At 41.7% G+C, this 26,445-nt stretch overlaps 1 protein-coding gene across 1 annotated transcript; it reads left to right on the plus strand.

Moving 5' to 3' along the window:
• The first annotated feature begins 1,886 nt into the window (after window positions 1-1,886).
• On the plus strand, window positions 1,887-23,681 carry CTDP1 (CTD (carboxy-terminal domain, RNA polymerase II, polypeptide A) phosphatase, subunit 1). Its single transcript, XM_009865172.1, has 9 exons — window positions 1,887-1,965; window positions 4,167-4,260; window positions 5,520-5,648; window positions 7,013-7,163; window positions 12,681-12,771; window positions 13,868-14,034; window positions 15,222-16,295; window positions 21,064-21,205; window positions 23,432-23,681. Exons 1-9 carry the CDS (start codon window positions 1,925-1,927, stop codon window positions 23,679-23,681), a joined length of 2,139 nt encoding a protein of 712 aa, XP_009863474.1. The 5' UTR covers window positions 1,887-1,924.
• Window positions 23,682-26,445: the final 2,764 nt, after the last annotated feature.

Here is a 26,445-nt window from a genome sequence, read left to right on the forward strand (position 1 = left end):
GTCCTTCGATAACCAAGGTCACCACTAGCTCTTGTGTGCTGTGGAAGTCCAAAGGTTCCTCCAGGGAGTAACAGATGGGAGAGGTGATCCACAGGAGTATTCCAGCCCATACATGTCATATTCGACCTAAAGCTGAGGGATCACAGGGGTTAAGCACTTTGTTCCTGTTCTTTCTCTTCTTCAGTGGCCGGTGTCCGAGGAGTGCGTTGGTTGTTCTACCTTTGATCCTGACCTTGAGTTCCTAAAAGTCCAGCCCCTGTGCCCAGTTCCCCTCTGCCCCTGAGCCTGGCACTGCCCCAGTGCCACCTGCTCTGTACCATCGGTGGGGATTGCTGTTGGAGGGAGTGAGGTTCAATATCAGTTTTATATATATTTGTATATATTTAATTATTTTTCATTATTTATTACTGTTTTATTAAAGCTGCTTTAGGTTTCCAATCTGTAAGTCTCTCCTCTGTCTTTTTCATTTCCTGTTTGGGGAGGGAGAGGGGTTAATAAAAGCAAAATGCTTGTACTAGGTTTCATGAAAGACTTCCTTTATTTTTTATTTTCTTCCTTCTCCTCCCCTCCTGCTGCTGATTGAAAGCAGATACTGCTAAAAGACTTGTTTTGGAAATGGTCAAAATGTGGAAGTGCTGGAAGAACAGTGATGAGCTTATGGTCATCTGCATCCTGAGGCCATTAGATGTCCATCCCTATCCGTGATTATTGCAACCAAAATAAATTTTTGCTATAATGACACACCTAGTCTCTCTGTTTCTTATTTACAAGCACATCTGGAATGGATGTGAATGAGATCCTAGAGTGAGTTTCCTTATTTGCTTGTTCAAGTTTCACTTAATCCCATTGTATTTTTTCCTTAAATCATGTGGGCAGCGTGCTGGCCTGTTGCAGTCCTTTGGCAGTCAGTGGGCTGTGGCAGACAGTGGTGTGACAGGGCCTGGTGTCACGGGCTGTTTATCTCCCACAGGCATCATAAAATTAGGTGTTCTGGTCATATTTAAATGTGCAGTAGCAGAACTGGCGTTTAGCAGTGCTGTCTGGTGTGGGATAAAGTGCTCTTTAGGAAAATACCAGTGAATCATTTACAACTTCTGAATTTTCTTGCAAGAATCTCTGCTAAAATTAAAAGATGTGGACCTGTATATGAATGGAAACTCTTGCGTGTCCTAATTCGAATCACACCTCAGCCCAGGAGTGCACCAGCACATTCCTGGAGTGTGCCCTGACTTCAGCTGCCAAGTAGAAAATGCCTGAGGATGTTTTGGCTTCTAAGCTGGCATCAAAATGCTTTTTTTTTTCCTGAACTATCTCTTTGCCTAAGTGACAAGTGAGAGGACAGGGAGAAATGGCCTCAAGTTGCACCAGGGGAGATTTAGATTGGATTTTAGCAAAAGTTTCCCCAAAAGGGTTGTCAGGTGCTGGCACAGGCTGCCGTGGAGGGGTTTGTAAGTCGTGTAGATGTGGTGCTCGGGGACACGGGTTAGTGGTAGGCCTGGTACTGCCAGGGTAACGATGATCTTAAAGGTCTTCTCCAGCCTAAATGCTTCTGGATTAATGGGGAGTTGTGTCTAATTGAATGTAAACTGTTTGTGGACAAACAATCCTTATTTTGCCAATGTGGTCAGCCTCTTTGCTAATCTAAGGTTAGAAACTGACATTAATATAGATTTCAGTGAGTTTTAAATATGTGAAACGGAATAATTTGGTTATTTCCTTGGTGTCTTTTTTCCCTGTGTTGGGGCAGAAGCACATATTTTATGGGGCTGCCACTCAAATCATACCCAAAACCCATATTTTGAACTCTTTTCCATCTGCAATGACCAGCCTAAAGGTCTGAAATCAGCCTGTAGCTAAATGGAATGCTGGCGTCTCTTTCAGGGGCGTCTTGGTGAGGCTGGAAGGATGCAGCCATCCTGTTGTGATGAAAGGCTTGTGTGCAGAATGTGGCCAGGACTTGACTCAGTAAGTATTCTTGGCTCTTTTTTTGTTTTGTTTTAATTTATTTAAATTTTTTTTGGCAACTTCTTGTTGCTTGCGCTTAAGGATGCAAACTCTTCCTTCTCTCATTTGCTCATTTGTCTTCTGAGTCCTGGTAGTTGTGAATCATTCCTACAAGGGTAATTGTGAAGTTGTAGCAGGGAGGGAGTAGAGTATTCATGCTGCCTGACATAAATAGGTCTACTCAGAGTGCTCCTGCAGGGAAAGTTGAGAAGGAGTTCCCTTTTAAATTTCAGCATCAAGCACTCCTTCACGTTTACTTTTTTTTAAAAAAAAATACATATATGTATTGAGATTGTTGCCTCAGATAGAGTGGGCTGAATATATTGTTGATCACGTTGTTAATAGTCTGATCATTTAATAAAGTATATTTCTCTACTGAAATACTGCTGCTCGTGTTTGTTGTGGATAAAACTAACACAGGCTGAGGAAGGAGGCAAGATCTTTGCTGCTGTTTCGCTATTTACTTGAGGCGCTTTTGTCATCACTGTCACAGGTACAGTGTTTAGAACTGTGTTTCCTCCGAGGGTTTTATGACCAAGAACGTGGGTGAATAAGGTGCCATGTGAGCACTTGGGTTACACTTTGCGTTACAAACTTATGACTTAATAACTGTGCACGCTCTCTTCCTGCGGACATAAATGTAGAGCACCTGAGTGTAAAGAGTGGTGTAAATGGCAAACGCATGCATACAGACATAAATTCACACCACAGTGCCTCCTCCTTTGCTTCTTCTCCACTCGTAACTGAGGCTGAGAGTTGTAAGGTGCGTGAACAGGGGCTTAGTAAACCTGAGAGTCTGATCTGTGCAGGTGTGAGTAGCTGTGAGGTTATACCAGTCTCATTCCTGTGACCCTGCTTCATCTGAACTGTGTTGGTCTGCATGGGAGCCAGCTTGTCTCCAGTGCTGTCAAGGCTTTCGAGCTGTTCTCAGTTTTATTTTTATTTTTTTGGTGAAACACCCTACTATGGAACTAAAGGAATTTAAGCCTTAGGCCACAAAGAAAGCAAATTCTAAAGATGAATGTGTTTCTCCTTTGGTCCGTCTCTTTCCTACTGCGGTTGGTAAAGAGGATGTTTCTTATGCACATCAAAATATTAATTCAACAGCTCTTTTCCAAAATGGACTGTAAAGTAGCCTAGAGTTTAGAAATGAATGATGCATGCTCATTTCATTTGGAAGGAAATAGTTTGGTTTCATTCTAATTGATGTTCTTTATTAAGAATTCTTTTGTGAACATGATCCCACAAACCAGTGCAAGTGGCCTTAATATTGAAAAAATTATGCAGCATTTAGCCCTGTTAATGGTTGGATGTAACTTTTCATTAAAAAGCTGGATGTTGATATTTTGTAGACAAGTATTTCTTGGCAAAAAACCAAACCTAACAAAAAGTTAGGATAACAGCAAGTGAGACTTTGCCTGCCCTCGGTTTCATACTTACGTGTGTACACGTGCATAATCATACGAATAAATATGTATATGTAGACATATGAGGATGAGATATATTTTATCTGTATATCTGCATCTATATGTCATGTATATGTACAGGAATAAGTCTACATTTGTGTATAATATGCACATAAATAAAATACAGGCACACACCTGTAGTACCTCATTCTGTTTGTGCCAAAGCATGTGCTGGGATTTTTTGGGTGTTCTTCCTGGTGCAGCAGCAGGGACATGTAAGTCACTGCACTGTGTGTAACAAGTAACGTTGCCCATCATTTCCTTAAATTATTTCCTAGTCTGGCTTGGAGAAAAGTAGATAATTGCCTGCTGAGTGATTCCAAAACCAGGAAAGGAATATTTTTAAGTGTGATGGGCTTGGTAGTTATACTTAGTTTATAACTGTTTCCTAATGCTAATCAGTATGTAGATCTCTCTCATCTTGGTGTCATGTTTCGTGAAATAGTTATAAGGAAGCCTAACTAATTACTGTGACTTTTTGCAAGGGTTTTATGGCAAGCTGCTTTGGGCTCTGTATCCGTTTTGTTCAGTAGGCTTCATTAGCAAGAATTTGAAAGAGCGTATTAGTCAAAATAGCTCTTTCTAATCACAGTTTTTTGGCATTGAAGAGTTTGATCCTAGAGATTTTACTGTGTTCAGCTTTTCCCTATAAACTATTACTCTCTCTTTTGATGCTTCTTTTCCCTGCGTGCCCAGGATGCGAAGCAAGAATGGAAAGCAGAGTGTGCCGTTATCCACAGCAACTGTGTCCATGGTTCACAGTGTCCCTGAACTGAAAGTCAGCTCTGAAGTGAGTACCATCACGTGTTCTTTATTCATACCTTTCACTGTAGCTCCACAGTGGAGTAGCTTAATTGTAGGAGCTTCTTCCACGTTGTATACGCCTCACATAGGCAGTTTGGCTTCCCTTTGAAGAGGAATTTGGTGTTGAACTTCAGCAGCCCAGGGTTTCCGCGTCTTACCCTGATGCAGATGGATGGTTACCAGGCTTTATAATGTTTGGGTTTTTTTAGAGCTGTGCACTAAAAAGATGGCACTTTTGTGACAGCTGCCTGAAAATTTGCTACTTGAGTGATTTTTTTTTTTTTCTCTATGAATGAGCAGTTTGTGGAAAGTTCAGTTCCCACTAGTTCAAAGCTTGTAGTGTCTTTGAAATCTGGCTTTACTGTTCACATGTTTGGGGTTTTTTTTGAGCTGTGCACTAAAAAGATGGCACTTGTGTGACAGCTGCCTGAAAATTTGCTACTTGAGTGATTTTTTTTTTTCTCTATGAATGAGCAGTTTGTGGAAAGTTCAGTTCCCACTAGTTCAAAGCTTGTAGTGTCTTTGAAATCTGGCTTTACTGTTCACATCAAAATTTGCCTCGCTAGATCTAGCAAAGCTAGGTTTTTTGCAGTTTGCCTGTACGTTCAATTTATTTCATTATTTTCAAAATATTCCCCTCAGAGCTCAGTGTGGTACTTTGGAAGTCTGTAAACATGTGTGAGGGGAGTAAACTTCAATCTGGTTTTGCTGGGGTGTAAGCTATTTGGTACCAGTGCCCACAGAGAACTACATAATCTGACTGTTTATGCCTGGAGGCATATATTCCTTAATCTTAAATTGATAATGATAATTGTTTCTATTATTAGCAGCTTCAGTGTTATTCTCAGCCTCGTGTTGTCACGTGTGTTGTACTTGGTGTAGAACTGTAGCAGCCAACCTTTTCAGTGCGGTTGGTGAACTTGTCTTTTGTGCACCCCAAAGCTATTGCTATTTCCTCCCAAGACTTATGGCCTTAAATTAATTCAGTGGTTGATTAGTTGTTAAATTCAGACATTGTCGTGTTGAGTTTATCAATTTTAAGAGATACTGGTGGCGCGAAGATCTGAGAGCAGACTTTGGGAAGGTTTTTTTCAGTAGAAAAATTGTTGATAAAGCTGCCATCACTACAGTTAAGTTGATGCAGTCGATTTGTAGCAGAAGTTCTCGAGTTTATGATGCCCAAAAGGCAATAAACTTCGTTTTATTTCTTCTGAGCTCAGCTTAGTTGTGAATATTTTGTTACAGCAAGCAGAGCAGCTTGGAAGAGAAGATCAACAGCGACTACATCGAAATCGAAAGCTGGTGCTCATGGTAGATTTGGACCAGACATTGATCCACACTACGGAACAGCACTGCCAACAAATGTCTAATAAGGTGAGTATTTGGTGTTAACTTTCACGCCAAAGTGACAACAGGAATATTTGTAGCGATGTTTAAATGATGGTTCTTCAAGAAAGCGTTCTGTGATTAGGTAAAACTGCAGTTGAAAAATGAGAAGCAAGGCTTCTGAAATGTGTTCCTTTTTCCTTCCACATTTAAGTGGGTGGTTTTCTGTCTCCCGTTTATGCTTTCCTGCACTTTTCCATTCCAGTCGCTTTAAGCGAGAAGTTTCAGGTAGCTATTTTTAATTTCTGCTTTCCTTCTACAATTCACACGCAGAGTTACTCAGTAATGAGACTTTCTTTTCCCCTTCAAGTCTGAGACACGTTCAGTGAATTTTCACTGTTCAAAGTCCATTTTTGGGTAATCCTATGCACTACTACATCTTTTGTTCCGTAATTATGTATGTCTGGTGGTTTTTTCCTTCCATTTTGCTTATTTTGAGGGAAGTTTGGGTGTTGCAGTTTAATTTCTTCATGAAATACTTGATAGTGAACTGACAGGGACTATTGGTTTGTAACATTTCTAATTTGGAAACTTGAAAAGCAGAAGCATGTTGGAGTATGTCTAATGTGTCTTGTACAGGAGGGTGCAAATGCAAACTCCACTGCAGTTAATTAGTTCCTCTTGCCATTCTTGGCATGTCCATTAGGTTCAGCAAAAAAACAAACTGTAAATGTACTTTGCAATTGAGAGGAAAGGAAACAGCGAGTATTTGGCATAAAGATTAAAAAAAACTTGTATATTTGAAGGGCTATTTCTTCATCTGTATAAATGGTTTAGGGGTGAACTTGTAGTGTAGGGTCAATGGTTGGACTCGATGATCCCAAGGAGCTTTTCCAACCTGAATTGTTCTAGGATTCTATAATGCACAGTATGAAGGAAAACATTTTTTTAAAAAATTTTTAAATTTCACTGGGATCTTTATCTGCAGACTTCTGTCCTGGTCTGCTGTGTGATGGTGTGCTTGCAGAGACACGATAATATTTTTTCATCCAACAGAGTCTTTCTCTGAGCTCTGTATGTACTGAAACTCATCTGAGCGAAGTTGGCTGAGTAGTACTTTCCAAGAAGTTTCTCAGGTTACTTTTTTGAGATTGGTTTGACGGAAGTGAAGATTGGAATGAAAGTCGCCTTGCGCGTAAACTTTTCAACAATGTGGCTTCCTGTGTTTGAAAAACTTAGCGTGGGGACCACCTGGCCCAGGGCAAAAATGTGCTTTGGGTTTTGTTCATCTGCATAAATCTTTGGCCGAAACTTGCTTTAGCCTAGTCAGGCCAGATAAAAGCCGTGGAAACAATGGAAGCGGGCACTTCCGTTTCGTGTTTTGATAATATGAAATATGCTTTTTCTTCTAGGGAATATTTCATTTCCAGTTAGGTCGAGGTGAGCCGATGCTGCATACTCGTTTGCGTCCTCATTGTAAGGAATTCCTGGAAAAAATTGCCAAGCTGTATGAATTGCATGTTTTTACTTTTGGCAGCAGACTTTACGCGCATACAATTGCAGGTGAGTTGTACATTATGGTTAACAACACTTACGTAACCAGCCTTCCTAGTCATGTAACAAAATTAGTTCAACACTTCCTCAATAGTCCTACAAGCAGAATTCTTGGCTTGCTTACAAGACAGTGCCTGTATGGCCTGTAGTTTTAGAGTTATTTTTTTCCCCTGATCAGACGTGCCTTTTTTTTCTTTTTTTTTTTCCTTCTCTGATGGTTAGAGTATCAGATTGTGGTATGGCAACCAGTGCTTTCCTACTGAATTAAGAAGTGATGCTGATGGTCTCCAAAAATGATCTGCAGCGTCACGTGTCTTAGAAATCTAAAGCAACAGTTCCATGAAAATCTTGAAATTATATCCTCCTGTGGGGAACACCCCCCCACACCTCACTGTTTCCTTTCATCAAAGGAGATTTGACTTCTGTCACGCAATTTACAGCAGTTCTGTTTGTGTCCTAGAGCTGAGATGTGCTGATTTAAAGAAGAGCACAGCTCTAGCAGAATTTTCACATACTCTTCTCAAGAGCTTAGAAATATTTTCTCCTTGTAACTGCAAATCTGCATTTCAGTTACAGCAGTAGTAGTCTATGATGCGAGTCACTGGCTGAAATGTGTTTTATTCATAAAAGAAACTTCTACCCTGTTATACAAGCACATGGGTCAAACTTGCATTGCGAGCATGACCGTGTTTAAACTCTAAAATTAACTTTCACCCCATCCTGTGTCTGCCTTAGAGTGGCAGTTTCACCTCAGACTTTCTTTTAAGTCTGTGGGACTACGACACTATAACCCTGTTTTGGGTTATGGCTCTGTGTGTCCGACTGTCTCGCTGTGCTGTTCCATGTCTCAGAGCTGTTTTTAAGTTTCTTCTTCTGTGTGGTGTTGCCGCGAGTGCTGTGGGTGACACTGTCCCAGTGATCCCAGTCCTTGGCACGGAAGGAAGGTTCCACGATAGAGCTAACTCTCCTCGTTAGCTCTAGGGCAGTTTAGAAAATAATTGTGTAATTAGAGGATTCTTCATGTGTCTTAAGTCATAGAAGGTGCTTTTAAGGACAAAAATATTTCTGTGATCAGAAAGTGATACCTATACCGAATTCTCCTTGAAAATAAGCGTGCCCATCCAAGCGAGTGTCTCTGCGTTACTCAGGGTGTGTGTTGGTTGAGTTGCTGCAAGAATCTTCCGGAAGCTTTGTCGGTCTCCCTGTTGGGTTACACGTTGCGTCCTGCTGATGCGTGAACGCTCCTGCACCCCTCTGGCCGCCTTAGAGTGTGGTTACCTCTCCCGGAGCAGAAGGGGAATGGTTTTCGTGCACACTAGGTCTAAGTACCTGGTAGTAAGAGAGGGGGCGAGCAGTTTTCCTCGCTTGGGTCTCCGTGCCAGAAACCCGAGGTCAGCAGATGAGTACTGGCTCAAGTCAGAAGATGCCGAGCGCATGTGCTTCAGAGCCAGGGAGAGAAATGAATTGCAGAGGTGGTTAACTCACCTCCACGTGCTTTCCCGGTGGTGGATCTGCTCTCAATGTGAGATTTGGTCCCGTCTTTTTTCATTTTAATCTCCGAGTTGAAATTGGGATTACCCCGCGGTCCCCGTGCCGGCGCAGACTGCTCCTGTGACGAGCCGCTTGGTGGGCATCCTGCTTGAGCTTCTCCATCTGCTCAGGGTCTCGCTACTTCCCAACGTCCCCGGTGTGCTGGATTTTTGCCTGAAGCAAAAGCCTCCAGAGTAGAAGGGGTTTATAGTGACGGTGGTAGTTTCAGATTAAATATGTTGGTATTGAGAAACAGTTGGCAGAGTCTTTGGTGCCCGTACTCACCACCTGTGTAACCCAGACGCAGTAACAGAGGTATCTCACTAGTACATCGAGAGAGCGCTTGGTGGCAGTATTAGCTAAATGATTTCTCACAGAGAGCTGTCAGTTCCATATTTTACCTTTATCCCTACATTATGTAAAGGAAGGACTTGGAATAAAAAGCCAGGAATCTTTTAATAAGAAGAAGGTTGTTTTCTTAGGTCTTTTGTGGCCATGCTGTATTTCTTTGTGAAATTGGAACTCTGAGCTGTACCTTCTGTGTCCTGGAAGGCTTTTTCCTCGTTTTGCAAACATATGACATCTTGTCAGTCACTTTTCTCTCATCCCAGCTGACTCATATCAGCTGTTAAGTGGGATTAACTGATATTTGCAAACACCATTTGTCTGCTTAAGTCATTTATCTCCAACCCTTTCTTAGCTCAACACACTTACAGAATGGTACCTTGTAGTATGTTCATGACGATAAGTTTTGGATTTTGTAATCTAGAGCTTTCTGTACTATTTCTATTCTCTGTAAATATTTTGACCAGTTGCTATTTAATTTTTTTTCCATCATGCATAAGAAAGGTTTGGTGTATTTAATCGTGAAGTCGCCTGAAATGCTGATTGTACAAATCACTGCCACTTAGAATTTTGGGTTCAGAGGCCACTATGTGGCAGTAATACAATGTGAAATTACTCTTAAGATTTCTAGTGGAATTTAGAGAGTAGGACTAACTTGAGGGCATTCGTATGTACAGTTATGGCAAGTATATTGTAGTAAGTAGTTCAGTAAATTGACTGGGTATTTCAATAAATGATTGGCAGAATACGTCCGTATATGTAATCACTGGCATCTGAAGATTTCCAATGCTGTTGAAAGCTTGGGTCAACAGCTTTTTCTAGGTTCTTAAGTGGAACCTGAAACAGGGCTGGAGGTGACCTAATTCTTCAGAAATTCAAGTTTAGGTTTCTTTTTAAGAGGACTTCTTCAAATTCGTGTTGAATTCTACTGTTAACACTTCTACCGGGAGCTGCTGTTTAACTCATGGGTATCTAAGATTTGAGACTTCCCCAATATGATTTAGTTACTTTTGAACATTGCATCTTGTGATGGCTTTAAATTTAAAAATTTGCTTTTCTGAGACGCTGGAAGATGAAACAGTTGGTGGGAATAGTCTGCTAGGGAAGTCTGTTGAGTCATAATATGGCAGTCAAAGCATAATGATAGTGTCTTCAATTTGTTCAAGGAACTATTTAGAGGCATACTTAGCCCAGTGTCTGATTTATGAGAAGGAATGGAAGCTCAGTTTTGATTTAAAACTGCAAGTCTTTGTCTTCAGTCATTTTGACTTCTGCTAAAGACTTTAATTTCTTTTAACATGCTTACAGGATGAGAAATTCATCAATGTTTTTCCTTCTGCTGGAATGATTTATGCAAACTGATACTTCTCCAATAAAAAAATTCTGTTAAGAAAAAAAAATTCATTACCCACATGAAGGCAGCACAGTGTGGCCATAATAACTTTTCAGGACACGGTGGTAGGAAATAGATAGGAATAAATGAAACAAAGAGCATATTTTGGAAACACTCTTGCTGTTTCTGCAAACTTAATGAGTTTTATGCATGGACCTTTTCATCACTCTGCAGTTGTAAGCAAATGCCCCCACAGAAAAGTGACATAAATTATATTTTTTGGGGTGTCTGTGTTAACTTTTCTTAAGGAAGAACCTGTTTACTGTTGTTTGGAGTTGTATTGCTAAATGGTTAGTGACTGGCCAGTACAGCCTTTCGAAAGATTTGAAGACGGTACTAACACGCTGTTGAAGAAGATCAATGATGTATGACAAATGAAGCGTTACCTCCTGTTTCCTTGAAATGTGAAAACGGCAGGATTATGTCTGGTTTGATTCAATTCAAAGACAACATCTGAAAGAAACCAGTCTGAGACACGTAAAGCACTTCTTAGAAAGACCAGTGCTGTTTTCTGTGTTACTGTTAGCTTCGAAAGACCTGACTCTCTTTAAGACGGGCTTTTATCCATCTCTGGTGTATCCTCAGTGTATTTTTAGCGATTCATTGAGAGGAGGAAAGGTATTGAAATGAGTAAGTCTTTACCAAAGCATTATGGAAAAGCTCCTTGCCTCTAATCCCTGGCAGCCAGGGTTTCTGTGTTCGGGCTTTCTTAGTTCGACTTCCTTTTTCTTACCGCAGCTGGAGGCCTCGCTGTGGTTTTACCATTTAAGTGGTGTGCTCCTGTCCACCCTGGTGTAGAGTCCCCGCCGTGTACTCGGAGAACGAGTGGAAAAGAGTTTGACTGGGGAGGCCAGCGACTTGTATGACAGCTTATGTAGTTTGTCAAAATATCTGTGTGTGCGGCAATGAATCTCTGTAGCTAATTCTCTCACTTCATTATGCCTAGGTACTGCAAGGGTCTCACTACAGGGGATGATTCTACGAGTTTGCAGCAATTCTTAAGCATAGTCGGGTGAGTTAAGGTTGAACCTCTGTCCTTAACTCGGAATTTTCTTGCTTTTATGGGTTTTAAGTTATTCCAATTACACGTTAATACATTCAGGATCAACTTTTCAGAAGTGATGACTGGATTATTTACGTATTTATTTTTAATTTATACCCTCTATTTCTGAAGACCCAACTTAACATACTCCGGGGAACTGGGCTTCTGAAAGGAGTCGAAGATCTGTTCTGTGCAAATCTCAAAGCTCCTTGAAAGAAAATTGAAGTTGGTCCTTAGAGTCTGTAATCATTTGGAACCCCGGTCCTGGCTATAGGATGGCCAACATTTAAAATAAAACAAAGCAAAATCTTAAAAAATTTGTTCCCAGCTAAGTATTGACTGCCTTGTACTATTCGTAAGGGTGATGAGAAGTTGATGTGAACTTCAGCAGAGGCTTAGAGAAACAACAAATTGCGATTAGCCAGTAAAAAGCCAGTTTAAGCAAATGGCGTGGCTGTGATCTGCGTGTGAAGATGAACTTCATTTTTGGAAGCCAGAAGCATGTGTGTTTGTGTGCCCAGCTCACCGTTTTCCTTAATAACGGCGTTATCTTGCTTTTAAGATCAGCTAGCACAGCTGCTCCTCTTCTGTTTTTCAGTTCATCTTCTAGAGCGCAGCACAAAAAGCTGCTGGGACTGGGCCTAAAGTATTTTTAGGGATCCAAGGGTGTAACCGTTACGTGTAAATGTATTAAGGGTAGCTCTTACAAGTACAACTTAAAACCTACAAATGCAAAAGCTCTGGCTGAAAGCCTCCCTTAACTTGCCCCTCGTGCTTGAGTACGGCAGCGCAACGCCGACTCTTGTGAGACTTCTCTGCAGTCCCGAGGCATAATGAGCTGAGGAGGGTGTTGAGCTTTAAAGAACCGCCTGTAGAGAGAGAAATGTAAGCTGCAAAAACCACGCGCCTCTATTGCCTGCTCTATCTCTTTCAGCCTCATTTATTCGGCTGCCACAAATTTAGTTATTTTCACCTCCGTCCGTGTCGCTACACTGAAAGGAAGTGAGATGGGGTTTCTAAAATTAAGCCCGCCGCCTTAGTTACAAATATTCGATCCACTGTGCTTCCTTACCCTTTCCCCTGTATAGTATCTCCCATTTGAAAATAGTCTCTTAATTAAACTGCTGTTGCATAGATTAAAATAACTTACTTTATACAGAACATAAAAAGGAGCCAACATCTCGAACGTTAACTTTTGAATTTCTTGTTTCAAAAGGATTTTTGGACCCTGAAAAGAAACTTTTTTCCCACCGGATATTGTCAAGGGATGAATGTATCGATCCGTTTTCTAAAACTGGGAACCTTAGGTATGTATATGGATTAAACAAAAGAGGACAACAGAGAGACAGAATATGCTAAATCTCATTACTCCCTCTGTACTTAACGTGTTTATAGCCATTCTTTATCTGCCTCTTAAATATAAACACCACCCCAATCACACCACGTTGTTAGGCATTGCAGCATTTCATCCACTTACCGTGTTCTGCGCTCAGAGCTGTAAGAATGGGAAGCAGCGCATCATGTTTTCACTCACACATTATTCTGGCCACAACTTAACCATATTTCCACTTTATGGCTTATGATCTTCTCTAATGACTTGCATATTGTGGTTTTGTTTGGTTGTGGGCTTTTTTTTTTACTTAAACCAGAACGCTCAGGTTTAGGTTAGTTCCTGTTTGAATATCTAGTGTTCTGGCTTTCAAATGTGCCGTACATCCAGCACCTTCTGTTCTCAAGTCGTTCTTGAAATTAGGTCACCTAGAGCCTTGAATTCATCTGCTGGTCTCAATTCAGGTTCTAATCTTTGTGAAGTATAAAGCCAAGATTTATTTTTTTTTCCTAAAATATATATTTGGTATTTTGTAAAGCTAGATAATAAACGATTGCCCCATCCTCATCCAACCATAGCAAGTGAGAAGCTTTTTTTCTTTCTCTGTTTTCATATGCATGTGTACATCTTTAAGTACTCTACCTCCTCCTTGTAGGTAATATAAATACTAGTACTTTTTGCTCCCTTTGACTTAGTTTGAGTAGACTCATTCAATCCATTCTTGTCTCTTTTTTTCTATCAATAGTGTATTGACCCTGTTGTAGTTGACTTCGGGACATTAAACTGTGAAAACAAATGTTGTAACATTTTATTCTTGCAGAGATTTGCTGGTTCCTGCTTCTAACCATTGGGATAGAGGTCTAAAAATAGCTGTTTCCATTTTTTTTTATTAATTCTGGTTGGTTTAAATATTGTATTTTGAGTTCTGCAATTTTAATATTGTAAAAAAATGTTTCTAAGTTCATGGCCTGCAGACGTGCTCGTAGTAAACCAGAACGTCAACACAAACCACTTTCGTTGATAGTACTGGTTTCTAAAGGTGGATTCATTTTGTCAACTGGTTTGTCTCGTAGAGATCTCTTCCCGTGTGGGGATTCCATGGTTTGCATCATTGATGACAGAGAGGATGTCTGGAAGTTTGCACCCAACTTGATAACTGTGAAGAAATACGTGTACTTTCAGGGCATAGGAGATATTAATGCACCTCCTGGATCAAGAGAAATTCAAATGAAGAAGAAAGGTAATTATATAATTTTTCAACTACTTCTACCACTTTTTCCACTTTTCCTTTGCTGAAAATGAATGTTTTCTTCTCTACTTACCTCCCTGCTGAAATCATGCTAGTAAAATTTTGGGGGATTTTTAACATCTAGGGAACGTTCTGGCATTTGATGAGAACTTCATGTTGTGCAGGCTCAGCAGCTTGAACGCACATAATGGATTTAGAAGGTGGATGTCGCCAGGTTAGGATGAATTTGGGGACAAAACGCAAATGAGAGAGGATGTCTAAGAAAAAGAATTGCAAGGGTTTTTCCAGTTTAGCCAAGATAGGGTTTTTCTGATGTATGGGACATCACTTTCCTTTTTTTTGCCCCGTGCTGAACTAGAGCTGTCCCATGTGGAAACAATGATAACGTACTGAGACTGAATGAGGCCACTGTGAGGTGGGACCTCCCCGCCTGACTGGTGCTGTTACTTGCACGACGGGGACATGCACGCAAAAGAGAGAGACAAAGCTGAGTGACTTCATCCAGTGCTCCTGAGGAATGTCTGTGGGCAAATTTCTGGATCTCTGCAGTTCCTTTAGCTGTCTCTTCTGCAGGTGTCCTTTTTTTCAGAATCTCTTAACCTTTTACTTTTATTCCTCCAGTGACCCTCAATCAGCATCTTAGTTTACTACATCTTTTAGCAATACAATTAAAATACAATTATTTTGGTGGTGAAAAATAGGAAATGTGTGAGAGCCATGGAAACTTATAAAGGAAGTTCTTGTAGTTCTGGATTAGAAACTTATGAAGTGAATTCTATCCTTTTTTTTTTTTTTTTCTAGTTTCATTGCCCTGGAATGTAATTGTAGAACTCGTGCTGCAAGATAAATCCTTTAATGTTTGCATAGTTAACAAATAATTACTTATGACCTATGTGATTTTAAAAAAAAAAAAAACCACAACAAAAAACAAAGCTACTTGCACAGCTTCTTTACAAAAGTGAAGTTTGTTAGGTTTGCTGATTCTTTCTAGTAATCATTGACATCACAAGTACTTTACCAAAGCTGAAAAGCTTAATTGTCGGTTCTAAACATAGTGGAGTCTAACTGCACGTATAAAATGTGTGTTTAAGGGGAAAAATAAAAAATTTGATTAAGCTTAAGAAAAAAACAACTGGGAAAATACATACATTTTATTGTCTCTCTTTCCTGTGTCTTAGTAAACAACTCTACAAAACCAGAGGCACTGGAAGTGACATCAGCGAAAGATGCTGAGGAAATAAAGAACGTTCTGTGCGTAGAAGAGCAAAGCAATGGCCTCAAAGCTCCGAAGGACACTTGCACTGCCAATGGAAGTACTTCTGTAAGCAGGGACACAGCTGACTGGGATAGGAACTCTCGTGAGACAGTTAATGCCCAGGACTCCGTAAACGATAGCACTGATCACAAAACGGCCAGTGAGGCCACTGACAATTTGACAAATACAAAGGAATCTCGGGTTTTTTCAGAACAAGCTGATAGAACGGCGACGGAGAAGCAGCAAACCCAGGACAAGGCAACAAACGACTTGGACTTTGAACTGTCTAGCGACAGTGAAAGCGATGGTGGGTTGGACACCAGAAAGTCGTCCACTTCTGTATCAGATAGTGAGAATGAGGAAAAGAGAAGCTGGAAGAAATCCAAACAGCCTCTGAAGGATGAAGGTTTGCAGAAAGGGAGTTGCGCTGACGTGAGCGAGAAGGACAGCCTGGTGAACCATTCGGGGGACGCACAGCTGCTCCCCGGTGAAAATATTCACGACAAAACTGATCTTGAAGCGCAGGATGAAAGTGAACAGGAAAGCCTTTGTGACTTAGGGAACGGGTGTGCAGACAAGAAAGAAGCTGAAACAGAGTCTCAGATCAGCGAGCAGTCTGGAATTACAATGGGCGAGTCCTTAGACCAGAGTATGGAGGAAGAAGAGGAGGAGGATGATACCGATGACGATGACCACTTAATATACCTCGAAGAGATCCTGGTGCGGGTTCACACTGATTATTACACAAAGTATGATAAATACCTGAAAAAAGAGATTGAGGAAATTCCAGACATCAGGAAAATCGTACCGGAACTGAAAAGTAAAGTGTTGGCGGATGTAACTATAATATTTAGCGGACTCTACCCAACAAACTTCCCCATTGAGAAAACACGGGAACACTATCATGCCACAGCACTCGGAGCAAAAATTGTGAAGAATCTAGTACTTAGTGCTGATGATCCTGACAAAGCGACGCATCTTATTGCAGCAAGGACAGGTGGGTACACGCGACGTGGATTTTCCACCGATTTTTCTCCTCTTACAGTTTGTTCATGCCTTGAAATGTGTTGAGGTTTGTTGGTTTTGGGGTTTTTTTTGTATAGGGCTTTAATGTAACTGAGATCAGAATTGAAATTAAAGGGAAGATTCTTCCTAAAACCATTCAGAAGCCTTTTTTTAAAGGCTTTTTTTGCTGCTTATTGGTCAATTGTGGCTTTTAATTGTTAGAAGGACGACCTGCTAAGTAACCTCTGATGCAAAGTGTCACGTCTGATCTCTTGGGTAAGAGTTAGTGTCACTGAGTCTCTACCTATTAAAGATACTGAGTAGGAACTTTAATGTTTGTTTCAGAGGAAAGTTCATAGGGGTCTTCCTAGGAAGTTACAGTAGCGCTTGGCTTCTCAGATTCCACCTCTTGCAGTTCAGTTTTACTTTGTATGGAATTAAAATGATTTATCTTAAGAGCTCCGTGGGTAGCCTGTGTAGCTTTGTCATGGGAGGTGTTAAGCTGAAGCTCTCTTACTTGGATGCCTTTCACAAAGCTGCCTGATTTTACGTAGCCGTGATGAGCAGGAACGTACCGTTGGGTAACTGTCACGGGGGGCAAACAGGCCACCACCAGCTGCTAGTACAGATTTCATTTTTTTTTGAGCACGCCCTAATCTCCGACTCCCTTGTTGCCCTCTTGAAGCTGCATGGGATCCAACTATGGGGTCGCTTAAGGGTTATTCTAGTGGGGCAGCAGTAGAAATATGTCACTTCGGGCCATGATTTTTTTCTGTTCTTTTTCAAAATATTCTGAACTTAGTGGCTTTTCCTGTGCTTTGAAAGCTCGGTGGGAATCATGCATTGTATTATACGTAGAATCCTAGAAGGGCCTAGGCTGGAAGGGACCTTAGAGATCATTGAATCGAACCTCCCTGTCATGGGCAGGGACGCCTCTTGTAACTTCCTTCTTTTTGGTGACTTAGCCTATGTCAACTTTTGCTTAATACGATGAAATATCAGGTTGCTTGAACCACTGACGTTACAAACTATGGATTGTTTTACTCATCCTTATTTACCTACTTAAAAAAAAATGCTTATTCCTGAGCCTGACTCTGAGGTACCGAGAGAGAAGAGGAAGCTGCCAGATGATCAACTCGTGTTAGCCTGGCCTAGGGCTTGGTGTGAGCTCTTCACCAGGTACAGAATGAGTCCACAGCGGGGTGTTTTTCTGAAGAATATTTTCAAGGGCCATATCTTTTTAAAAACCTCCAGTTAAGTGCTGATCTGACCTTGGGCAGTGACCAGGTGAGCCTGTTGCCTTTCCTGGTAAAACCCTCCGAACAGCGTGTGAGTTGTGGGTTTGTCAGCAGTTTTGTCAAACAAAGCGCTGAGGGATTCTTGTAGGATGAAACGGCGAGGTCTGTGTGCCTTCTCTTAGGTTAACATTGTTGGAGAACAGCTTCAAGATTTGATGATGAATTGAGATTTATATATAAAAATGTAAGTGCCTAGTGTGCTTCGTGCTTTGGATGAGACAAAATAAACTGCTGTGCTGAAACTGTCCTGGAGAACAGTGGTAACAGTTTTTTTGTTGCATTATTATTTCCTTTCTTGGTCACATTTTTAGTAAGAGATTGTCAGGATTGATCGGAGGCTTTTCTGTGTTTTCAACCTTTGTTTGCGAGTTCAAAAGCAGAATTGATGAGTCCCTTTCCCACATTGGAGAATAACCTTTTCCCAGTGTTGTCTGCTTCGGCCTGGCTAGCTGTGATGAATTTGGACCTAGCTGCTTCACATGGAAAGGCTTGTGTGCCTTTAACTTCTTTGAACAATTTTAGACTAGAATTTGAAGTAGGGAAAGGTTGATTGGAGGATGATAATGCAAAAATGTAGTCCAGGAAAAGCAGTTTTTCCTCTAAGTGGTTTTTAGCCCAGCTGGATGGGTCAAACGTTCCGTGCTGCAGCACAAGTCCTATTGCTGGAATGGATTAAAATCCTTTCTGCTGTTTCTCCTTGATAAGCATCCTTCCGAAAGGGGAAGCTCCACAAGGACAGTAAGTATTGCAGTCCTCTTTCTCGTGCCCGGCTAAATTTAGTGTGCCACCCAGTCTTGCTCTGAGAACGTCTTGCTCCGAGAGCGTCCTATGTGTGAAATCTCAACTCGTGAAGATGTCAGTGAGAAGGAGAAGGCGAGATGGTTGTGTTAGCTCGTGTGATTTATTTTTTTTTATTATTTTTTTCCCTCATATGCTGGCGGGTGCAAGAGGCACCTGTGCTTCCAAGACTAGGAGGAGGGAGCCAAAAGCCACGGCAGTGGCACTGAAAGGGGAAGGGTCTTAGTGTCATCAATTTTAATTTTACCTTAGTGGTTCAAACCTTTTGGAGCTGTTGTCGAAGCGTAACGCTTTCACGCACAACAGCGTCACTTCGTCTTCAAGGCTTCTATTGCAGCCCCGTTGACTGGCAGAGGGATTTGCTCCTCGGCGTACGCCCGCTACGGAGCGACCCACCGTGCCTGAACGCAGAACGTGTGGGGAACAGGCGGTGAGATGGAGCACCTGACAAGCCATCAATGCGGAAACATTGATTTTAAAAATAGCCAGAGGAAGCCGGCTTCTCACGGAGCTTCGCAAATCTCGCATGAGGCGAAGGTGCTGGTTTAGGGTTTTCTTGGCCAAAAGGAGCAGCAGGATCTTTAGGTGGGCGAGTGGGTGCGCAGTGGTGTCGGAGAAGCTGTTCTCCAGGGTATTATAAGCACGGGCCAGATGTCCCGTAGCACCACCAGCTCTGGTTAACTGCTCTGTGTGCTCCCGAGGGAAATCACATGCTGTCGTGTTCTACCAGCTCCAGAGTTATTACGTGCAAGACAAAATTGCTGGTTATGTCTGCTGTTTGAGTATTTAATGCCACGCACAAGTACCTGAACTTGTACTGGACTGCTTGCTTTTTTCCCCTGACACTCCTATACTGATGAACCTGATTTCAGCATCCTCTTTGTTCTTAGCTTGGAGTGGCTTTTTTCCTTTTTTTTTCTCAAAAGAAAGCGTTTCCTAAGCTTAGTCTTTCTCTCTTTTTAATCGTTTGTCCCCCAGATCTCCTATTCTGGTTCTTCTTCAGTACCTCTGCTTGCTTTCTTCTAAAAAGTAGTCTGTGTGTAAATTAAATATAGGTTTGTATTCAGTTGTTTCCAACTGCAGGTATTTCTACAATTCCTAGTGAAGTAGTAGTAGATGATGATGATGATAATAATAATAGTAGTAATAATAATAATAATAATGCCACCTCCTGTGGAAGCTTCCTCTGGCACTGTAAACTGGTTCATTTCTAGCAGGTGTTGCGTGAAGGTGCTCTGGGTCACTGCTTTTGTAACTGATGATTAATTGAAAACCAGATTTCTTCTATCAGGGGATGAATGATCTGGGTGCACGGACCCGCATCTCAAGAGTTTTGCTTTTTAGCCGGTTAAAAGCTCTTGAACTGCAGAGGTGTGCTGGGATTAATGTGGCTGGAGTTCTAAAATTGTTTGCGTCGAGCCCGTGTTGAACAGTGGTTTCATTTTTATTTCATGGCAGAAATTAAAGTATGGCATTTGTAAATAATTTATAGTTCAGAAAGGGCTTTACTTTTAAATACTTGTTGTGTTTGTGTTGGATTCTTAAATCAATGCTTTTTATTGCAAAGGTATTAGCATACTTTTGTGTAAGCAGCTGCAGGAAGAAACCCCAGGGTCTTTGTGTGGAGTTGTTGAGCTTCAGCAGGGGAGGACGGTGTTTGAAGAGATATATTCTTCACTTGGAGTACTGAGAGCTCTGCCCTTAACCTAGAGGAGAGGGCTGAGTTGGTAACTGAACTTCTGCTGCCTCTGGTTCTTGACAGGTCTCCTTTTATTTTGCTTTTCTGAGCAAAAGTGTAGTGCAATATCCAGTGTATTCAAGTCTTTGCACCAAGAGACAGTGTGGACAAATGACTGGGCTTGCCAAGTGTTTTAGATAGTGTGTAAATAAGACGAAATGCTACAAATTACAGGGATGTAAGGAAGGGGGAGAGCAGCAGCTTTCAGCTCTGAGGCAGACCATCAGGGTGATGGGAGTTCCTTTGTCACATCCCAGCTATGCCAGTAGTTTGTGCAGTTTAAAAATGCCCTGTGCAGGTGTCGAGCACAGATAACACCAGGTCAGCACCCATGAGGCTTTTCTCTGTGACATATATGTTTAGTGATTTATTGGTAGATTTTACAATTTTATTTTGCCTCAGAGTGTTCAGTCCCTCCATGCATCTCTCTGACAAATGCTGAAGCAGGTGCCGCGATTGGTAAAATTAATTTTTCCAGTCAAATAGAAGAAATATGTTCTGGAAACATTTGGACAGTCAGCTGTTTCTGGGAACAGACTACACTTCAAGGTTAATTTCAACGTTTATTTTGTTTGCTGCTTTTTGCTTACTGCTTTTCATGCCTCTTGGCAAGATTTAGAGCAACTTTGCTGAATTCCTCTCTCGTTCTGGTTTCTCTGGAGGGTGCAACTGGAGGTCGTCACCTGTTACTTGATAACTTAGTGTGGATTTTGTGCTAGTCCTGCCACGTTTAACTTCACCTTCCTTGTTCCCCTTTGGCATTTCTCTGCTTATGTAGAGTCTCACTTTGATCAGCCCTGATTGATCCGTTGGGTTGGGAAGGGCTATTCTGTTTCTTCAGTCAAAACCATCACAAAATGTCCTTCCTAAACCAACTTCAAACTATCTCTGGGAGCACCGTAACATTCAGTTTGACTTTGCAATAGGCACAGAAAAAGTCCGGCAAGCTCAGGACTGCAAGGACCTCCACGTTGTAAACCCCGACTGGCTGTGGAGCTGCCTGGAGCGCTGGGACAAGGTGGAGGAGCAGCTCTTTCCCCTGAAGGATGACTACATCAAAACCCACAGGTAGGTGGGGAGTAAGGGCTGTGGAAACAACGAGGCTAATTTGTTTCTGTGCTGCTTTAACCGAAAACCGTTAAGGGATGGGGAGGCTCTTCAGCATCTGGCAGAATCGGGAGCAACTTGTGGTACCAGTGGTTTCTTCAGCAGTCGTTCTTGTTGGCCATTTCCAGCTGGAGCCGTTGACCTTGTCAGGTCATCTGCAAACTAACCGCCACGGCACGGGATCATCATGTTGCTCATGAAGGAGGGGGGAAAAAAAACCATACGTACTCTCACAGCGTGAAAAATTGGTAGTTTTCTGAGACTTGGTAGTGAGGAGGAAGGGAGAAACAGAAAAAAAAATAGAGCAGGCAATTCTAAGAGGGACTGGAAGGCATGAAGAGAGAAGCAAAAACTGGAAGAAAAGAGGTAGTGAGCAGAGGCTTTGGGATGGTACGAGAAAGTGTTGGAAGAGAAAGGAGTAAAAATAATCGGTGCGCTAGGATGACAGCAAATAGAAGGGACAGCCGAAAACTTTGTGAGCATGGAGGAAGTCAGAGGGCTGTTAAGAGCAGTGCCCTTTAGGAAAGTGCTGTGGCTGAAATAACTTGTGACAACGTACTGTCGAGCCAGCTCCTGCTCTGGTTGGATCAACTTGCTTTAGTGGTGTTTGCAGGCGTAACAGAGAGTCTTCCTTTCCCTGCTTAGGTGGAAAGGGGCATGACATATCGGGGGTTTGGTATTAAACTGGTACTGATGCAAGGAATAGGCTAGAGATTTCATTCCTGCTTAGGAGATGCTAGCCCTTGGAGGTCAGAAGGTGCATGTTTACGTCCTCATTCCCTCTAGAGACACCAAAAGGAGAAACATGTGGAAGTGAGGTCACTGGGTAAAGACTGGGATCCCTAAACCTTTGGAAGGACATGTAACTTATGGCTTGACTACAACACTTGGTTTTTAAAAAGTGTTATCGGATTATTATTTTTTAATCAAACTTTGAAGTATTTGCACGAGGGGTTTGTCTCAGATGCCCGACACTGCTGAGTTGTCGGTAGAAATCTAGACAGGGACTTGTAAGCTCGTTTTTTGCTACTTAAATGAATGTTAGTCTTTCTGCCCATCTTACTCTTCCAATTCATTGAAACGTGGTGAGAATTTTTCCTACTTCTGCGTTTCAAGTACAGCACGCCTTTACTTCGTACTCCTCCTCCCGCTTCCCCAAATGTCAGTCAGTAAGGACATCTACCTTAATGCAGATAACTATTAACCTAACACATGCAACTTTTTTGGAAAGGATTTTGTCCTTACTGAAGCTGCTCAGAGTCATGATTGCTGGTCTAAAGCACTTACGAGCTAGGGGACAGATGAACCCTGAGAAAACATTTGCATATGAAGTGATCTTAAGAAAACAGCAAAAGCTTAAAAATAGCAAAAAAGAATAAGTCAGCTTGGAATTGATTGACCTTGAGTATTGATGCTACAGACTACTTCAGAAACATCTATGAAAGCATGTGGTAAAACTCTAATTTTATGGCATTTCTAATATTTGTTACAAAAGAGTTTGTAACTTTTTTTTACAGCATTGGCTTCATGGTGCATGACATGGCTATTTTACTTTGTGATTATTTCTTTTTTCTTAAATGATTCAGTTTACTTCCTCTTTTCTTGTGGCACTTTGATAATTGGATAATGTAATCCCATAATGCGGACTGATCTGTGAGTGTTTCTGCTGACGCTTCTAAAATGATGTTTTTAAATGCAGCAGGGTGATCACAGGCGATTTAGTATTTTACCAAATGGGTTTGGATGACTTGTAAATTAATACCATGTGTTTGTTTTCCCTTGGACCCAATTTGAGGAGCAAATACTACGATGTGGTACCATAGCCTGCTTTTCTCTCTGTTGCATATATGCAGACGACCGTGTTGTGCTGTTGTTACTCCTTGGAAACAATTTCAGTAATTTTATGTTAATTTTTAGGGCACATCTAGTATTTTTTTTAACGATGCAAATGTGACATTATCTGTGTCTTTGCATTTTTCTGCTTTAAATTCAGTGAGACTTTAATTGGGGTGGAGGAGAAATGTTTCTTCGGAGATCTTCCAAATCAATTTACCCCCCCTACACACACACACTTTCCTCTTTAGAGCAAAGGAATGCTTGCTGGGTTTTTCTTTTAATGTTCTGGTTAGATAGCTCATTGCAGTTTCCAAAGCTAATTTTTTTTGTTTTCTGAACTTGGTCCAACAGAGAGAACAGCCCTGCCACGTTTCCCGACACGCACAGCGCCTTTCAGACGGCTCTCTTTCACCCGACCCCCATCCATCCCAAGTCTCAGCCTGGTCCTGAAGTGCGACTTTACGACCCAAACACCGGGAAGCTGATCAGGAAAGGAGCCCAGGCCTCCGGCCAGTCGATGTACATCCAGTCTCCAGCTCCTCCCATCACCTTACCCGTCCACGGCGAACACTCGTCCTTCAGGTACCTAAAGCACAGCTAAGTCGCCCTTCAACTGTGTTTTCAGATGCTGTCGTGAATTTAACTCTTGCTGTCTTAGTGTTTGATCAAATTGTCATCTTTACTTTAGGTAGTTTGTTTGCTTTCTTTCAGAAAGCTGTTTTCTCTCTTTTTAAGCCAAGGAAACGAGTGGAAGTGAAAGGAGGATGCTGCAATTTCACCTCAACGCCTAAATGCAGCGCGTAGTTTGTGCGCTCTGAAAAATGCCGGAATAACTCACCTCCGAAGTGAGGCAGCCTGATGATTTTTAAGGAGATTTAGAAGAGTGACTTGGGCTTTTGGCTGTAAAATATATCGTATAACACTTGGCTTTCAGTTATAAAATTCTCTGCTTCATCCTTCAGATGGGACGTGAGCTTCATGTTTTGTTTTGAGGAGTGTCAGAAGTGAAGGAAGTCTCAGTAGCTGACTGAGTATTATTTAATAAGGCCCCAGGACTGAGTGCTAGTTAATAATCCTTGGGTCCCTAAAGGAAGACACGAGAGCAGCAGGAGGAGGAGGAGGCAGCCTGCTTTTTCAAGTACAAAGACTAGCACCTGGGCTTTGTCAAAATTTGTGAGTTTGGTTTAGTTACAATGACAACACTTGTCTCTTAAGGATGCATAAAATATCTAAAATGCATCTCTGCGTATCTCCGTCAAAGATCTAACCTTCAGGCGCACTAACAAATTTAGCAAGGCTTGTTGACTCCGGTGGTTAAAGAAGTATCTGGTTGAAGGTGAAGCTTTTACCTTTGTGAAATGTGATCAAAAATTCCTCCAGGTGGGATCAGAGTATAGCAGTTGTCACCAAGCAATTCGGTTTTCCAGGTAGCTACAAAAATACAAAGCGCAATAATAAATCCACAGTTTTCTACCTTTCTTCTCCCTCTCCTGCCACGTTTGCAGTGTATCACTTGTAAAGGTTTTGTGTATTAGTGAAGCTTGTTATGATTCAGTTCGGTCTTCCTGTTGCGGAATTATTTCAACCTGTGTTTTTTTCAGCTGTTACTTTTTTTAACAGACTTTTTCTTATTTCGCCTTCCTTGTTTCTGCCAACACAGGGTTTTTTGAGTCTCTTGTTTGTGAAGACATCTTGGTTTCGCTTCTTTATAACTGTGCCTTTTAAAGTCTGTATTTTACTTTACTATGATGTGTTAAGTGAAGAGGAAAAACTTTATGTAGTCAGCATGTACGCAAAGAGGAGCTGAAACGTTTTTTGGTTTTGTTTGTCAGTCACTGTGGAAAGTAATTTCTCTAGAAATAGAGCTGGGAAGGCTGTGTATGTAATTGTCGTGATTCTTCTAAGATGCTTCAGCATGGTTTATGTTGATATTAATGCAAATGAAAAAGAATAGGGGTTTGTGTTTGGTCAACAGCTTAATGAAGAGTTGTGTCCGTGCCTAAGCCTCTTCCTCTTTGATGCAGAGGTGTTTGTTATTTTGAACATCTTACGGAAAAGGAGAGAAACACACTTCAGCTTCTCTCTTAACTGAATTTCTCAGAGCCCCAGACAAGACAGTATCTCCTTTCTGCTCCCTTATTTTATTTCACTTACGTATTGTTTTGACTGTCAGTGCTCAGGCTTGAGATGCTTTAATCTGAGCAAGTGAATCCAGTGACTCAGTGCTGCACCTTCAGCCCAGAACTAAGCAGCTGGGTGAGAAGAGATTGGCATAAGATACACGCTGGGAAATAGTATTTTAGTCATCACTTCCTGTTGGTTTGTTTGGTTCTAGCGGCAAAATTAGTGACCTGTAAACACCAGTATCTTAGTTGGGGCATGTCTGCATGTTCTGGTGTCTTCAGTCAGGATGGGTGAGGAGTGTCTTGGGGAAGGTGAGGAGGGAAGCAGTGCAGGGGTCAAATACCACCTCAGACACTTCTGATGAAAAGGCAGGGCACGAAGACTATAAAGAAGTAACAAAAAGCTGAATAGGAACAGCTTTGGTGTTTGGACAGAGCAGGAGCTGAGGCAGAAATCCTGTATTGTCACCTCGCTTTGTCTTAATGCGTGCATCAATGATAGCTGCTTCTTTTTTTAAAAAAAAAAGCTTCATGTCCCATTTTAAAATTGATGCGATACTTAACTTTAGAGATATTTACCTCAGTGCAGCAATTTATTCATAGAGGGCAGTGTATTTTGTGTCCTGACAGACTTCATGTGCTCCCGTGTTCACCTCCTACAGAAGGATGAGAGTGTTTGTACCGGAGCCAGTGAATGTAAGCAGTTGGATAAAGCTGTTAACTCTCACACTGGCTCCTGTTGTGGGCGGGTGTAGTCAAAGCCTCCAACAATCATCTCTGATAGTTTCCAAAAACTTCCCTTGATTCTGAGTTTCAGACAGCGGACGACAAAATCGCGCTGCTGTGAGAGGAAACCCTTGGGGAGATGGGTCTTGGGGTCTCTCACCGTGTGAGTAGCCCTTGTTCTTTGAAGGTCACCTCTTGCAGAGGGATTCAACTTGAAGCATCAGTCCCAAAAGGATCCGATTAGTACAGATCCCTGCACACCATTTACAGTGGCACCATCTCTGGTGAATTACAGATGTGTCCGTTAATTTGCTCGACGTTCCCTGCGACACACCTTGACCTTGGTGTTGTGCTGGACTCCATGAGGCTCAAACACCTGCTTTTTGTCGTGCCTGTTGCAGCCTGAGCGAAAGAAAAAGAAAAAAGGGTGCAAAGAGCTCATGGCTGACCTGGAAGGTGGGGGAACACGGTTCTCTGCCTGAGAAAAAGACCCTTCTTCCAAAAGACCTGGCGTGT

Source organism: Apaloderma vittatum, unplaced genomic scaffold (assembly GCF_000703405.1).
Source record: "Apaloderma vittatum isolate BGI_N311 unplaced genomic scaffold, ASM70340v1 scaffold41712, whole genome shotgun sequence".
NCBI classification, from domain to species: domain Eukaryota; kingdom Metazoa; phylum Chordata; class Aves; order Trogoniformes; family Trogonidae; genus Apaloderma; species Apaloderma vittatum.